The sequence below is a fragment of the Schistocerca piceifrons genome, chromosome X (assembly GCF_021461385.2).
Source record: "Schistocerca piceifrons isolate TAMUIC-IGC-003096 chromosome X, iqSchPice1.1, whole genome shotgun sequence".
NCBI lineage: Eukaryota > Metazoa > Arthropoda > Insecta > Orthoptera > Acrididae > Schistocerca > Schistocerca piceifrons.
The window spans coordinates 842010777-842028769 of record NC_060149.1 but is presented as its reverse complement, the minus strand read 5'-3'; the positions used below and the strand labels follow the sequence as shown (position 1 = coordinate 842028769).

General features: G+C 38.9%; 1 protein-coding gene across 1 annotated transcript in view; it reads left to right on the top strand.

The window, feature by feature from the left end:
• The window catches only part of LOC124721375 (succinyl-CoA:3-ketoacid coenzyme A transferase 1, mitochondrial), a 91149-nt gene that overhangs the window by 45537 nt on the left and 27619 nt on the right, over window positions 1-17993 (top strand). Inside the window, exons 5-9 of the mRNA XM_047246308.1 lie at window positions 8380-8548; window positions 11301-11418; window positions 11577-11796; window positions 12017-12092; window positions 13642-13812. Coding sequence (XP_047102264.1) covers window positions 8380-8548; window positions 11301-11418; window positions 11577-11796; window positions 12017-12092; window positions 13642-13812 — 754 coding nt within the window. The remainder of the gene's footprint in view (window positions 1-8379; window positions 8549-11300; window positions 11419-11576; window positions 11797-12016; window positions 12093-13641; window positions 13813-17993) is intronic.

The following is a 17993-nucleotide window of genomic DNA, read 5'->3' as shown; positions in this document are numbered from 1 at the left end:
ATAATGTAAGATCTTTTAAAGTGTAACACGTACGAACTTACAGGCTTCCTACATCATCACAGCTGCGCAAGTGTGGTGGCGCCTGTTATCTTGCGCTCTCTGGCAACTGCTGAAATGAACCTATTTCTAACACAGCGCAGGAAAATATTGTGAATGATGGTTTGAAAAGCATTACTTTCAAAGTAAATTTCCTTTTACGCAAGTTGAACTCTGAGCGAGAATGTACGATGAATTTCTTAAATCAGAGAGCGTTTGACTCTGATTTAAAAATAAATTCTTTGATGATGAGCCATTTAGATGAATTTCGAGCCCAGAAGATCAGACATTAATGTCGTTATTGAAATTTTACTGGCGCATTTGTGTGATGTATCTTAAAGTGTAATACGCGTATAAAAGACTAACATTATATGTGAAAGCTTTGCTTCTCTTGCAGTGTATTAATCTTAGAGACGAATAATGTATGTGAAAGCTTTGCTTTTCGTGTAGCAACTCTATGTATATTAATTTAAACCATTAACTCTTCTTGTTTGTGTGTTCGCGCTACTTAACAGTGATGTTGCTATTGGCTGACTACATCATGTGACCTAAGCTCTGAATATCCGCTGTCATCGGCTGGCGAGATCACGTGACATGAGCTTACAAAAGCACATCGCAATCTCGATTTCAATGCTTCGGAAAGTAACATGCGGTGTTTGGTGGAATTTGAATTTATACTTTAATAATACGAAAATATGCACCGTACATGTTGCTTTACATCAAAGATCTTTCCAAAATGTGTATTTTCCCCTGAGTTTCATTTTCGAAAGCACTTGGAAATTCTATGCCCATGTATAAAACCCTAACCGTTCAAAGGATTGATAAGTTATACAGTTCCGAGAGAACATGAAATCCAGGAGAAATCTGGGAATTTTTTTTTCTTGTCCACGTATACACCCTGGCCTGAGAAGGTTCAGGATCTGGTGTAATATATGACACTCATTAGACTGACAGTATTATGAAAAGGATAGTTGCTACTCACCACACAGCGGAGATGCTGAGTCAGAGATAGGCACAACAAAAAGATTGTCAAACAAAGCTTTTGGCCAAACAGGCCTTCATCAGAATTACACACACACACACACACACACACACACACACACACACACACACACACAACCATAGTCTAGCTGCCAAAGGCAGACTGTATGCAGTAGCACATGATGGGTGGTGGGGGTAAGGAGGAGTCTGGGGAGGGGAGGGGGAGGGGGGATGGATGGCTGGATGGGGTTGGGGGACAGGGACAGTAAAATGCTGCTTGCAGTAGCATACAGAGACAAGGTGGGGATAGGGTAGGGCAGCTATGTGCAATTGGGAGGTTAGATGGAAGGCAAGGGAGGGGGGGGGGGGGGTGCAGTGGAAAAGCATTGTTGGAATAGAGAGGGCTTGTAGTGTTGGAATTGAACAGGGAAGGGGATAGGTGAGTAAAGGACAATGACTAATGAAAACTGAAACCAGAAGGGTTATGGGAACGAAGGATTTATTGTAGGGAGAGTTGCCATCTGTGCAATTCAGAAAAGCTGGTGTAGGTGGGAAGGATCAAGATGGGTCAGGTGGAGAAGCAGTCATTGAAATGAAGAGCATTGTTGGGCAGCGTGCTCAGCAACTGGGTGGTCTAGCTGTTTCTTGGCCACAGTTTGTCAGTGGCCATTCATGCAGACCAAAGGCCTGTTAGTTGTCATGCCCATGTAGACTGCAGCACAGTTATTGCATCTTAGCTTGTAGATCACATGACTGGTTTCACAGGTAGAGATAGGTGTTGCTTGTGACCAGACTGGGGTAGCTGGTGGTCAGAGGATGTATGGGACAGGTCTTGCATGTAGGTCTGTTGCAGGGATATGAGCCATGAGGCAAGGGGGTTGGAAGCAGGGTTTGTGTAGGGATGGACAAGGTTTGGTGGGTGGCAGAATACCACTGTGGAAGGAGTGGGAAGGATAAGGGTAGGCTATACCTCATTTCAGGGCACAGTGAGAGGTAGTCGAAACCCTGGCAGAAAATGTGATTCAGTTGTTCCAGTCCTGGGTGGTTCTGAATCATGAAGAGAATGTTCCTCTGAAATCGGACAGGGGGTCATTGGAAGGCAGTGGTTGACTGGAGAGATAAGGCACGGGAGATCTGCTTTTCTACAAAGTTGGCAGGGTAATCTCAGTAAGACCCTTGATGTGTTTCAAGAGAGGCTGCTCGTCACCACAGATGCGACAGCCATGTTTGGCTAGGCTGTATGGGAGGGACCTCTTGGGAATGTGTGGCAGCTGTCGAAGTGGAGGTATTGCTGGTGGTTAGTAAGTTTGATATGTATGGAGGTACTAATGAAAAATATGTTCATGTGTGTTGACAGCACTATTGAAACTATTATTCATTGGTCTTCTAGCTATCCAACAGAACTAAATTGTATAAGGCCAATGAAAGAAACAATGTGGTGTGTATCTAACTGCAAGAACCATCTCAAAAAATTATCAAAATGTCCCTAAGTTTTCGTTATGAATAATTATTCTGGGAAGGCAACTTTTAATTAAGCTGTTTGTAACTTGAGTAATAGTGTTCACAGCCACTGCACACAATACTACTACTTATAAATGTGGGTATCAAAATAAATTCAAGGTAAATTTCTGCCCACATCTTGTAAACAATCACATACTACATTATATTAGATAATTTGGACCAATTTAACACACACACACACACACACACACACACACACACACACACACACACACACACACACGTGTGCACACACCTTAAACATATTTTCATTTAAGAGGTAATAAACTTACCACAAAACATGTAAATGTACAATACACTTAGGTGCAATATGACAATTCTTAGATTATTTTGGCCATTCATGCTCCTGGCCCCGAGTTTAATGTGAGGGCACCACTGTGGAGCACGTGGTCCCAGCGGCCAATAGCGATATACCCTGTCATGTATTTAAGCGGCTGCATCTCACTAAGCGAAGCTGTCTGGTATCCTTGTTGATTCAGTTGACATCTCGCTTACAGACATCGTGTTTACGTTACGTGTGCGAACTTCCCATTTATGAGTGGGCTTTGTTTAGGTTTTTTGAGGTTGTCTCTTGTGACCCTGTTGCTTAATACTTTGTTGCTGTTCTTGGTGTCTTTCTCAGTTGTCTGTCGTTGTGCTTGTGCTTGTGCTTCCATTCCCGTTTGTCTGTCCGTCTTGTTCGTTCGCGGGCCGTCTCCCTTTGGTTCCGCCTCGTTTTCGTTAGTGGCAACCCCACGACAGAAACTGTTGTGGTTACAACAATACTGTTAACAGGATTGTGAACTAGTAGCGTTGTTGTCATATGCATCCATTGAAATTAGGAGGCATTTTGCAGCACTTGGAGTTTCTGTAAAGGTGGGTGAAAGTAAGGCAGGCATTGACTGAGAGCATCACACATGTGCAAGATTGAGATAAATTGTTGACTATTTTGTACTTACAAGGAGAGGTCCCTAGCAGTGAGTTAGACTTTCTGGAATCATCTGTACGGTGATGTAGGTTAGGGTTCCATGTGCCAAACCGTGCAGCCATTCGCCCTGATGGGTCTGTATTTGCAAGTAATCAAAATTTCGTGTGATGCTCTAAAACTTAAGATGAAGGCTATGTAACAAACTGGTTGTGCAGGGTGCAATTGCTCTCAGTTTTTCTTCCTGTCAATCTTTTTCCATGTGGAATCTTTGTTGTTTTGATTTTATGTATTTTTATGTATTACCTTCGATTTAATTTCTTCAGTTTTAGCATCCTATATTTTTGTCCATGTTACTACCTTCATTATATCTGATCCTGATTTTGCATGAATTTTGTTTTATTTACAATCTATTTTTTCTTTTAAATCTGTATCTGCTATACTTTGCCTGTAGTGCAATAAGAATTTGTTTAAAATGTTTGTATGACAATTACCATCCACAATATTTTTATTACAAATAGATTATTTTGTATTTCGTTTTTTGACTGATACATCAGCAGTTCCAAATGTTTAAACATTATGGTAGCTAAATAAAAATAATTTAATTCACATGCTCATGTATTCAAAATAGAAAAAGAATAATAGGAAGGAAATGAGGAGCAATTAAAGCAGTTACCTGGTGATTAAAATTATGTGGCAAAGGAATAAAAATTAAAAATATAGGTTTAACCCAGTTAATTGAATAAAAATAATTACCAAAGCCATTCCAATAAAGACTTAAAAATAAAAGATAAGATTTTAACCCGCAACCTCTTGCATGTGCAGCCTGTACATTAACCATTACACTGCACAATCAGTCTGTTGCATTTCCTCGTTATGGAAGCTGTAGAGATCCAAGTGAAATTCTGAAATTTTTTGTCATCAATTACTCACAAAAGAGGCCCCACTAGGGTGAATGCCTGCAGGGTGTGATACCTGGAACCTTGACCCACCTCACTAGAAAGACTATTTCAAAAAGTCGTTCCCGCTGCTGGGGACCTCTCCTTTAAAATGGAAGAGTCCAGCATTTTAGTAACTCACAGGTTTGCTTTTTGCGTTTTAGACAGGTACGTGCCGAGTAAAACTGTGAGGGACGGGAAAAACCCACCGTGGTACAACAACAAAGTTAGGAAACTACTGCGAAAGCAAAGAGAGCTTCACTCTAAGTTTAAACGCAGCCAAAACCTCTCAGACAAACAGAAGCTAAACGATGTCAAAGTTAGCGTAAGGAGGGCTATGCGTGAAGCGTTCAGTGAATTCGAAAGTAAAATTCTATGTACCGACTTGACAGAAAATCCTAGGAAGTTCTGGTCTTACGTTAAATCAGTAAGTGGCTCGAAACAGTATATCCAGACACTCCGGGATGATGATGGCATTGAAACAGAGGATGACACGCATAAAGCTGAAATATTAAACACCTTTTTCCAAAGCTGTTTCACAGAGGAAGACCGCACTGCAGTTCCTTCTCTAAATCCTCGCACAAACGAAAGAATGGCTGACATCGAAATAAGTGTCCAAGGAATAGAAAAGCAACTGGAATCACTCAACAGAGGAAAGTCCACTGGACCTGACGGGATACCAATTCGATTCTACACAGAGTACGCGAAAGAACTTGCCCCCCTTCTAACAGCCGTGTACCGCAAGTCTCTAGAGGAACGGAAGGTTCCAAATGATTGGAAAAGAGCACAGGTAGTCCCAGTCTTCAAGAAGGGTCGTCGAGCAGATGCGCAAAACTATAGACCTATATCTCTGACGTCGATCTGTTGTAGAATCTTAGAACATGTTTTTTGCTCGAGTATCATGTCGTTTTTTGAAACCCAGAATCTACTATGTAGGAATCAACATGGATTCCGGAATCAGCAATTGTGTGAGACCCAACTCGCTTTATTTGTTCACGAGACCCAGAAAATATTAGATACAGGCTCCCAGGTAGATGCTATTTTTCTTGACTTCCGGAAGGCGTTCGATACAGTTCCGCACTGTCGCCTGATAAACAAAGTAAGAGCCTACAGAATATCAGACCAGCTTTGTGGCTGGATTGAAGAGTTTTTAGCAAACAGAACACAGCATGTTGTTATCAATGGAGAGACGTCTACAGACGTTAAAGTAACCTCTGGCGTGCCACAGGGGAGTGTTATGGGACCATTGCTTTTCACAATATATATAAATGACCTAGTAGATAGTGTCAGAAGTTCCATGCGGCTTTTCGCGGATGATGCTGTAGTATACTGAGAAGTTGCAGCATTAGAAAATTGTAGCGAAATGCAGGAAGATCTGCAGCGGATAGGCACTTGGTGCAGGGAGTGGCAACTGACCCTTAACATAGACAAATGTAATGTATTGCGAATACATAGAAAGAAGGATCCTTTATTGTATGATTATATGATAACGGAACAAACACTGGTAGCAGTTACTTCTGTAAAATATCTGGGAGTATGCGTGCAGAACGATTTGAAATGGAGTGATCATATAAAATTAATTGTTGGTAAGGCGGGTACCAGGTTGAGATTCATTGGGAGAGTCCTTAGAAAATGTAGTCCATCAACAAAGGAGGTGACTTACAAAACACTCGTTCGACCTATATTTGAGTATTGCTCATCAGTGTGGGATCCATACCAGATCGGGTTGACGGAGGAGATAGAGAAGATCCAAAGAAGAGCGGCGCGTTTCATCACAGGGTTATTTGGTAACCGTGATAGCGTTACGGAGATGTTTAACAAACTCAAGTGGCAGAATCTGCAAGAGAGGTGCTCTGCATCGGGGTGTAGGTTGCTCGCCAGGTTTCGAGAGGGTGCGTTTCTGGATGAGGTATTGAATATATCGCTGCTCCCTACTTATACCTCCCGAGGAGATCACGAATGTAAAATTAGAGAGATTAGAGCGTGCACAGAGGCTTTCAGACAGTCGTTCTTCCCGCAAACCGTACGCGACTGGAACAGGAAAGGGAGGTAATGACAGTGGCACGTAAAGTGCCCTCCGCCACACACCGTTGGGTGGCTTGAGGAGTATAAATGTAGATGTAGATGTAGATTATCATGGACTGCTTTATTCTCAGGATATTGGAATCTGTCACGTATTGGGTGACTGATATTTTTAGTTTTTTGCAGAATAATTTCTTCTTAATAAACTAATGTTATATGGCAGTCAATGATGCAGTCACAGAATTTCTGAATGGGTGTAACTCCACATGGGAGCATATGTATCTGTGTATTTATTGTTGTTCTTGTTGGAAGAGGTATCACACCATAGCTGATGAGAGTAGATCTTTTGACAGAAATCAGTATAAGTAGGATGTTGGATTGATATTCATTTGCTCCATTCACTACCAACCTTTGCTTTCAATACTGTGCTCAAAGAGTATCATTATGAAGATATCAGCAAATCGAAACTATTTCAGCTTCAAATACATACAACATTTTTGTGATCTTTGTGTGCTATGTCGCCTTTTGTTTAAGTGTGTGTAGAAGCACTGTTGTCTACTAACTGTGGTTGACTGTATTGGCTGCTCTTAAAAAAACTGTCAGCACTGGCCACAGCTATTTGCCTTTTAATGAAATGGTTACTTCCCTCAGCCACCAAGATGCAAGTCTTCTTGGAGTAAACAACTAATATTTTATCAAAGGTATATCACCCTTAACAACCACAACTGCACTTAACTACTGCTTAATTTAAGTGGTTTTGGGTGGGTGAAATGTATTTTTGGTTTCCTCAAGGGAGTTGCTTACTGAGAATCATTATGTGGAGGATATACATCACTGAACATAAATTACTATCCCCTTAGTAGATTTTGCCCAAAGGGGCAGCCCTCCACACTCTCCCAAATGTTCTCAACCTGCTGATTTGTGAAGACTATTTCATACTACATAGATTTGAATCATTTGTCTCTAACATTATTTGACCTTCAGTGAGAGCTACCCAGTGATAACAGGGAAGACTGTGGATTTGCCCAACCTGAGGTAGGTATTACTGAGTTGGACAGTGTTGGCATTGATGTGGATTGTGGGAGTTAGCTCTCCCCACAGGTTTGGCTTGGAGGGGCAGTTTGTCATGCCCTCCTAAATGTTAACATTGCTACGCATTCCCAGCAAAGATTCTCATAAATTTCAGTAGAACATAACATTGTTTGAAAGAAAAATAAATCAGCAACATGACTTGGGGGCAATTATACTGCCACAATGCTCCACTGGACCTACATCCAGGAAGTGAAGGTTGCAAATCCCTGTCAAACTACCCATGTTTTTTTGCGGTTTTCACAAATCATATTAGGTGAAAGTTACTGTTTTATTTGAAAAGTTCATGGCTGATTTACCTCTCCATCTTTGTCCAATCTGAACTAGCACTTGGTGTGTGATAGCATGATTGTGAGTAGGATGTTACTCTCTTCTTCTTCTTCTCCTTCTCCTTCTTCTCCTTTTCCCCTTTACCCTCTCATTCTCTTTCATGTGCTTCTTCCATTAAATACTTGGATGGATGGATGGATGGATGGATGGATGTAGTTGGTGAACAATTATAAAAGTTGCCTTTTACCACAATCTGCCAGGTGTTCTTAGTTTCTTTAACAGGTTACACCTGATAAAAGGACAACCTGTTCTATTACTTTGCATTGTTGGTGTGATTGCTAGAACTGTTAATAACCAAAAGTATTCTGTTAAAATCTGTAAAGAATGTGTATCACATTTAAAGGTCAGGCCTCTGAATATGCTTGATGATCAATTGAAATGAAACACATGAAGAGATGAGTTGACCATCCTTCCTGTAAAAAAAGAAACATCAGTACAGACTTCTTCAGTTTGCATATTGTAAAATTTCAGTTAATTGTAAAACTATTTTCATTGTATTTTGTAGAAATCACCTCAAACTGTGTGTTGCATACAAATTGATCTTTCTTTTTCTTTTAGGAAGAGTGCTCGAAACTTTAATCCAGCTATGTGTAAAGCTGCTCGCTTGGCCATTGCTGAAGTTGAAGAGCTAGTGCCACTTGGTGCGATTCCCCCAGATGAAGTTCATCTTCCTGGTATTTATGTGGATCGAGTAATTGCTGGACAGAATTATGAAAAGAGGATAGAGGTAAAAAAATGCAAAATCATTGGCAGAAGTAACACAATAAAAATATATTGTTTGCTTTTTATTGTTTAAAACTCTTTAAATCATTAGTCTAATACCATAGACACCAGTTTACTTAAAATAATGCTTTGTATTTATGATTTCCAAGAATTTGTTGAATATATTTGGGAACAGTGGTAGAGCTTTAGTATCTTATATGATATGCTCTCTTTAACTTTAAACATTTCTATATTAATTTTCTTGCTGGTATTCACTGTTCTCTGTTGCTTGTCCAGTATTTTAAAAGTGTTGATGTGTTGTTTTATTTTCTTGTTCAGTATAGTTTTCTTATACTGTGGTGGTCAATATATTACTGGACAATAGTGTGCTTATTAATATACCTGGAAGACAGTTGTTTGAAATTACGCCAGTTGTTAGGAACGTCTGTATCTGTACTGGACTGTTTTTATGTAAATTTTTGACCTCACATTCCACTGAGCTTATAATTTTCATATCTCGTGAACTGAATTGAAATGATTTGTGTTCTACACAATATACTCAATGCTTAGCTGCAGTCTTTTAGACACCAGTGAGGGCATTTCATGGAAATTGACAGACAACATGTGTAGCAGAGTTATTTATTTGTCTATGATTGGCAGCATTTTTTTAGCAGAGTTCTGAGATTTTCAGTTATTTACTGCATAATTACCATGCTAAAATATCCTTGTTCATATGTAGAGCTTCTATTAAATGATCATTTGACAAAAATGAGTTCAGAAATAAGGTAGTCCTACCACAGCCTGTAGCCATTTCTGCAGGAAGGTTCCACCCGGTAATCTATTTATTTCCATCCTCTGACTGCTCAAATGAACAGAAATGGTATAGAACTCAGTTTCTTCATCCACTTAAGACTCATAAGAAACTTCTGGAGCATGTAAAGAATAAATTCAGACAATTATAATTAGATGCCTTGGATTTTGCTAGGTTGATTCCATAAAACTGTGCAGTGTTTTCGCAAGATCTTCTTCCCAAGTGTCAATAGCTACATCTAAAATTATTTTGTTGTAGGTAAAGGAGAATTGGGAAAACACAACAGATAATTTTGACACTTATTTGCTTCATTAATAAAATAAAGGTAGCACATCTGTTATGCTGCTGACCCATACACTAAGAAATACATTATATGGTGCAGCCATAAAGCTAGCAACTTCAAATCAAGAACCCTTGTAGATTGTGGGATAGTTGGATTAATGATGTTAGAAATTAAATAAAGTAATGCTATAATTGTGGGTGTCCTACAGAAGTGAAGTTGACCTTTAAAATTATTGTAAGAATATGGCAGATATGATACCCGAGTTGGGATGGAAGTCATTAAAGCAAAGATGTTTTTCGTCACGGCGAGATCTATTTACGAAATTTCAGTCACCAACTTTCTCTTCTGAATGCAAAAATATTTTGTTGAGCCCAACCTACATAGGTAGGAATGATCATCAAAATAAAATAAGAGAAATCAGAGCTCGAACAGAAAGGTTTAGGTGTTCGTGTTTCCCGCGCGCTGTTCGGTAGTGGAATGGTAGAGAGATAGTATGATTGTGGTTCGATGAACCCTCTGCCAAGCACTTAAATGTGAATTGCAGAGTAATGATGTAGATTTGCAATGTAGGAAAAAGACAGAGTGCTACGTATCGTGAAGAAGACATGTCAAGTTGCAGATAGGCACAATTAAGACACTCACATATAGCTTTCGGCCACAGCCTTTGTCATTAAGAGACACACACACATACCCCCCCCCCCCCCCCCCCCCCCGCGCGCGCGCGCGCACACAGTGTCTTGGGCTGGAATGCAAGATCACGTGGGATGCTAGCAGGAATCTGGAGGGGGTGGGGAGGTGGAAGTGGAAGAGGAAGGGATAGTAGTGTACAGATGGGGGGAGAGATGAATGCTGTCTGTTGGAGTGAGCAGGGACTGGACTGCCAACAGGTGCAGCGTCAGGAGGTTGTGAGACAGGGAGGTGGGGAGAAAAGGTGCATAAAGGAGAGTAGTGGGGGACAGATGGGCCGATGGGTTGGCAGTTTGCTGCAAATATTGGGGTGGGATGAGAATGGGGAGAAGATGATGGGACAGAAGGGGTGGAAACTTATCCTTAAAACTCATTCTCTGCTCCTGTAATAATCCCGGCCACAGCCTATGGTAAAATATTGTCACCACACCCTCTGCCCAACAGTTTCCACCTCTTCTGTCCTATCATCCCCTCCCCAATCTCATCTCTCACCCTGTTTATTTGCTGCCCCCTCCCAATGCATCTGCCCATCTTTCCCCACTCCTCTCCTTTCTTCCTCATCTCCCTGCCCCACAACCTCCTGATGCTGTGCATGTTGGCAGTCTAGTCCCTGCATACTTTGCCAGACAGTTTGTCTCTCTCCCCACCCATACACTACTATCCCTTCCCCTTCCCCTCCGGATTGCTGCTTGGATCCCACGTGAAGTTGCATTCCGGCCCGAGATGTTGGAATTGGTGGTCGCATGTGCTATGTGGCCAGAAGCTGCCTGGAGTTTCCATTGTAAAAATATTTGGGTCAACATGATAACCATAAGTTAATTTTATAACTGTGCTTCCATTTGCATTTGTAGCTAACAGTATCAGTAGCTTTAGATTATTTTATGAGTGCTGTGTTATGAAATAATTCACAGCAAATTGAGTGTAATAGAAACAAAGTTTCTCATTGTTGACAGTAAGTCATAATTTTGATTCTTACTGTGGTTTTGTGTTCTACAGCAATTAACCTTACTGAAAAAATCAAAGAGCTCTTCTGCGGCAAGTTCAAGCCCAGCAGCCGCAATGCGTGAAAGAATTATTAGGCGTGCTGCCCTTGAATTCAAGGATGGCATGTATGGTATCCTTTTGAAAGTGGTCTGCTAACTATTCCCTTTTATAGGTCAGAATAGAAAGCAATTTGTAATCTTTGTATGCTAATCTTCCTTGTTTAATAATTAATTTCTGTATAACTGTATTTAATATTACTTGGGAGTGTGTCCTTAATAATATTTGCAGTTAATCTTGGTATTGGTATACCAATGCTTGCCAGCAACTACATTCCTGAAGGTATGTCAGTTTGCATGCAGAGTGAGAATGGTATATTAGGGCTAGGACCATTCCCAGCTACTCAGGAAGAGGTTGATCCAGATCTGATTAATGCTGGCAAACAAACTGTGACAGTTCAACCTGGAGCATCATTTTTTAGCAGTGATGAGAGCTTTGCAATGATAAGAGGGTTCGTATTTTTTCAATGTACAATAATAATGGAGAGATGCAGTCTTATATGAATAATGGCCTTGCAATTAAAGCCCACATTTTCTTTTTATTTTATTTTTTCTTGTCATGTTAGCAGTCCTATTTTTTACGGTTTTGATATTATTATTATTATTGTTGTTGTTGTTGTTGTTATTATCATCATCATTATTATCATGTTCTCTCTTTTTATATTAATTTAGTGGACACGTTGACCTGACTATCCTTGGAGCCATGCAGGTCTCACAGTATGGTGATCTTGCTAATTGGATGATACCAGTAAGTATTCAGCAACTAACTGGAGTAAAGTGCATGTGTTTCGATGTGGTGGTGGTGATTATGGTTATGGTTGTGGTAATTATTTAAATTTTCTAAATTATTTTGTCTTTGGTCATCTAGCTTTGTTGTGGTTATCACCACTGGGTGTTCAAGACTGTGTTCTGTAATTTCATTACTAGTCAAAGTTACCACTATTTCCCATATTAGTAAATTATGTTGTGTCCAAAATTTAAGAATTTATCAAACTATCGTTTTTCTCCCTTGTAATTGCTTGATTAAAGATAATCTGTATTAATAAAATGCTTATCTGGAACCCGGTACCAGCTTCGGCATAGGGGCAACTTAGATTAGATTATTTTGCATAATTATAGACCGAATTTAAAGAATTTAAAATGCTGTCATAATCTACTCATTGAGAGATGTAATCGGATGTTAAAAGTTTAACGCAGTAAGACAAATATTACAGTTAGAAATTGTGTGTTTGTCTTGAGGCAGCGTAACTATTGGTGCACAAATACTCATACTTCATCTGATATTTGAGATTAGGAGCACTTAGTGGCTTCAAACAAAGGTTTCACATCATTTCAAACCTTTTCTAAACTTTTTATCACTGTTTTATACATTGGAGTTTGATTCTTTAAAGAGCCAGGGGTTTTGCTGGAATGTAACTAAAACAATAAACTACATGGTAAATACCATCAATTATCAGTGTGACAGTGTTATTGTGTGTGATCACTGAAGGATAAATTCTGATAAAAATTCAGAATATATCTCTCTGTCTGCGGCATAGTGTATGCCATAAACCTTATTAAAATGAGTCAGACCAGGTCTCAGTCCTGGTCCTCAAGTTTCACATGAAACACACTACCAAACTGAGCTCTTGGATCATACTTCTCATACCAGTTTAAAGCTTCAATCAGCCAGTATCTTTATGCTTTCTTATATACTTTGCAGGAATGTAAGCATAGTTATGGTGTAGAATAGCTTAGCTTCGGCTGTATCTTATGTTTGCGTTACAAAAATGCACATAAAAGTTCTGGAAATGTACAAGCTTTCAGAGCCAGTGGCTCCTCCTCCTAGCAGAAGGTTTGAAAGGGATGGAAGAGGAGTGAAGGAAAAGGAATGGTGACTTTCCTTCTCATCCTTTCTGGTAAGTCTCCAGCTCCGGGTTCTGGGTGACTTTTCCCTAACTGTCCTTTCTTCTTAAACCTCACCAGTCCTTTTCCTTTATTCTTCTTTTCCCCTTCCACCATTATGCCAGAAGCCACCACCCCTGGCTCCAAAAGCTTAATGTTTCCTGAACTTGTGTATGTGTTTTCTCCTGCCACCACTTGGTGAGTAGATTCTTCATCTATTGTATTTTTAAAGAGTGATTATTTTTGTTGATATACCATTTATTTGGATGTCTATATAGTTTGAAGATAAGTTGTCCTCAAGCAGAAACGGAATGGATCATTTGAAGTAGCAGGAAAAAATACACAGTTTGGTCATCAAAATTTGATAATGACATAATACAGATAAATCAAATTTGCATTATGCCTTGTTTCAGGGGAAGCTGGTGAAAGGAATGGGGGGTGCAATGGACTTGGTAGCTGCCCCTGGAACAAAAGTGGTTGTGACTATGGAGCATACTGCAAAAGGAGGTGCACACAAGATTCTGTCACAGTGTACATTACCACTGACAGGGAAATGCTGTGTAGACATGATAATAACGGAAAAGGTAAGGTATAATAATGACCATGTTTTTAATTTTTTCATTTTTTTAGTAGAATGTTAAATACAAAATACAAAAAATAGTTGTACTACTCCATATGCACACCTTACATTGTCTTAAGGAAAGTTTATTTTAATGGCAAGTGTAAGGGAGACATTTATTCTGTACAGATTTTCGCATTGCTGTGTTTTATACAATGGCACTTCGTTACTCCTTCCAGTTGCTACCTTTTGACAGTCATTATTACACTTATTGTCAAGACTAAACTTTACAGTTTACATTAGTTCCTCACTAAAGGGTAAAGTCTTCATTTGGAATACACCACTATGCGTGTAATTCATGTTTTATCACCAGAAAGTGATATAGGCCCCAATAGTGCTGTCAGACATCTCTGAAATATTTATCCATTGTTTCCCATTTAATCTTCAGATAAATGCAGTGACTCTACATTTCTAACATGAGTGTAGCAGATTTTCTGTCTGTATGTTCACCTAACACATACCCTAGACGCTAAAGTTCAATCATTTCCAACTTACTTGAAGTTGATAGGAAAAAAATATTTAGATTTTCTTCTGGGACAGTTACATTCAGAATTCTTGCTCTGTGCTGACAGAAGGAACACGTTGTTGATCATAATTTTCTAGCTGTTGACCTTTCTCAATAATAGCATAATGTCTAGATTATATTAGTGACATCGAGTGAGTGCTCACCAAAACATATCAATTTTTTTTTTTTTATTGCTGAAGTTATGGATGGTTATATGTGCTACGGAATGAATAAAATAACTTTTCGATTGACAGAGTAGAATGCTGGGGTGCAGTATTGTCAGGATCCAGCCAGGCGGTGCTCAGTGAGGGGCTTCAATTGGCAGGCTACTCTACCCTACCACTTGACTCACTGAAATGTCAGTCACACTTATTTAAATCCAATCATAGGCAGACAGAAGCTTAGAAAAGAGAGAACCTACAGTAAAACTTTCCCAGAATCTTGGAATAGGCATACAAACAGTGAGAGATTTAAAGAAAAATAAAGAAACACTAAATTTTGCAACAATAGCTGACAAAAGGCTGTCAAAGAATAAGTACCTGAAAACAGCTACTTGTTGAAAACTAGATGCATCAAAAACTATATGAAGCACTGCATTTGTAGTTTCAGAACAGAAGCAGCACAAGTTACCATATCGGATCCAACATTGATATAGAAAGCAGCAGATTTCATGAAAAATTTGGGGAATGGATAAAAATGTAATGCTTTATCAGAATATCTAGCTTGATAAGCCCTGCTGTGAAATTTGAGAAATTGCTGTTCAGAGTGGGAAACATAATGCTAACAAAAACACAACTTATGCTTTTTGCAGCAAATTCTCCAGTTGCAAAGAACAGAAATCTTTTCTCCCAGAACAGATTTAAAATACTGATGAAACTGGACTGTAGTGGAAGGGCATGCCTATAGAACTTAACACATGCTGCTGAACATAAGACTGCAAATTTAGTGAGTGAACACAAATTGAAGAAATTCGCTATAAGCAAATATTTAAAACAAACTGTGTGCATTCACAGGAATAATGAACTTACCACTACATGTAAGTCACCCAGATATAGTGAATTAAATGATCGAGGAACCAGTATCACACTCACTGAGGCACTAAAATGCTTTTATCTGTTATTAGTGTATGCAGAATAAAATATGTTTGATTATACCAATGTTATGACTCTCCAGAAAATGTGAACCATGATCAGAAAAAGCCGGCCGCGGTGGCCGTGCGGTTCTAGGCGCTGCAGTCCGAAACCGCGGGACTGCTACGGTCGCAGGCTCGAATCCTGCCTCGGGCATGGATGTGTGTGATGTCCTTAGGTTAGTTAGGTTTAAGTAGTTCTAAGTTCTAGGGGACTGATGACCTAAGATGTTAAGTCCCATAGTGCTCAGAGCCATTTGAACCATTTGATCAGAAAACAATTTCATGAAGAACAGAAAGAGAAAAAGAAGGTGGACAATAGTTTGTCAAAAGTGGCTGAAAGCAAGAGATAAAAAATACGGTGTGTCTTGTTGTTAATTCCTGGCAAGTAATGCAGTGGGTTTTCAAATTTGACATGTAGCATGTTTTGTAGATACAGTAAGCAGCAGTTTCTGGTAAAAATGTGTATTTTGGATTATTCATGTATTTGGTTATCCATGCAGGCTTGTGAATGCCTTAACCTGAACAACTGGGAGCTTGCTGTGTTAGGAAAGTTACCGATTGCCTCTTGTAAACAAAACACACTTGAGCTTGGATGTGTCCAGACAGAGGGAGAGTGTATTGAACGCTATATGTGTGTGTCACTTTGTTCCTGTCATGTATTTTGACGAAAATAGTTTTGCTTCCTCTGACAGCCAGAGTCCTATTGTAAACCGTCTAATACTGACATCCTGGAAAGGAAAAAAAAGGAAAAAACAAAAATTGAAGTATTTTGTCAGAGAATTGTAAAAATAGAGAAAAATGAATTCTTAAATACCCCACAATAAATACCTGTCTGGTCAGTGTTGATAACAAAATATATGTTGAAATTTGGTATCAGTTTTAACATCTGGGTTTGAAAAGTGTCTGCAGCTGGCAACATTTTTTCAGTTGTCGCTGTTTCTTTTCTTGAAACAAATCTCGTCACTTTTCTCTGGCGAATCCCATACTTACTTTTGAAACTATGAACCCATCTGTCAGAAGCTTTAAATTCAAAATCCGTAAACTGTTGTGCTGCAGCTAAAGCCCATGCTTGTAAATTCCATGTAGTCACTTGCTGATAATTCTCTCAGGCTTCAACAAAATTATCATACATCCAGGAACTGATTGCTGCATACTTATCAAATTGAGTTCTCCATTTTTTTATATTTCTTTTTCCCATTGGGATAAACATTCCTTCTTTCTTAACCGACTGCATTCTTCATTTTGTCATGTTTGTATGTTCCTCGTGGGATGAGGCTTTGTGATATTAACCATGTTAATTTTGTAGTCCTAAGAAAGTATGCTTCTCTTGCCTTCTTTTCTTCTGGTTCATATTCATCCGATGAGCTGTGGTCTTCATACTTCTCGAAAGGTTCACCTTCACAGTTTTCATTTTCACGAGCAAGTTCATAATCAGTCAAGTATTTTTTCAACCAACATGTCCATAGTACTTCGGTAAATTTCTTCTCCCATAAACACTGCTTCATGAGAAATTGTCATTGAAGATTCCACTGCAATCACGTTATTTGTGGCAAGAAAGCTTTCATAACAAACAACCACATCTTTTAACATCACCTTCAATACTTCATTGTATAATAAATCTGCAACTTATGATACTTTCATAATTTTTTCCTTGATAGATTTTTTTTAAATTCAGAATATTGTAAAAGTTCCGATAATATTTCACAGTACAGAAAGCTCCAGTCTCTGCAAAAGTCGGGAAAGGACTGGCACTGTAGCAGGTAAGGCCCATTGCTCGATTAGTTCCATGCAGGCCTTGACACTTCCTGTTTGTATATACAATAGGGCAGTAGTGATACTCTGATTTTCTATGAAGACTCCAGTTCCTCAAATTTACAACAATATTTATAACTTTTCCACAGCTTAAAATATTGCCCATTTTTGTAATAACATAGGAATGACAGTAATTACTACTGTAATTTACCTCCATTGACAAGGCATTTGAAATTATTCAACTTTTTAAAAAAGATAGTATTGATGAGTGTAATTCAAATTTTAAGTATCCTGGGACAGCCATTTCATAAACAAAATAAAATTATTTATGATTTAATTGATAATACATTAGTTCATTAATTTTACTTAAAAGTTGTTGTTATTTTTCAATCAATTAACAAAACAAAATAAAATTGAGCCAGCAGGTAGGATCAAACCCAGATCGGTCATACAACATTCTAGAATGCTACTGATTAAGCTGTTTCATCTCTATGCTGTAATGCTATTTCTGATGGTATATGAGGTGCATATGAGCTACGCTTAAAACTTTAGAGCCTTTTTTCTCGGAATTTTCTAGATAGTGTACTTTAAGACTTCTATGAGTCTTTGATGTCTACTACCGACCTGTGAAGTCTCATCCTGAACTGAATTTCAGAGACTGGAAGGTCCACTTGTTAGTTATTTCTTTGTTTTTGAAACTTCGTACAGTAAAATTATTGTTATAGTTTGTGATTCAATTAAAATACCGCTCTACATT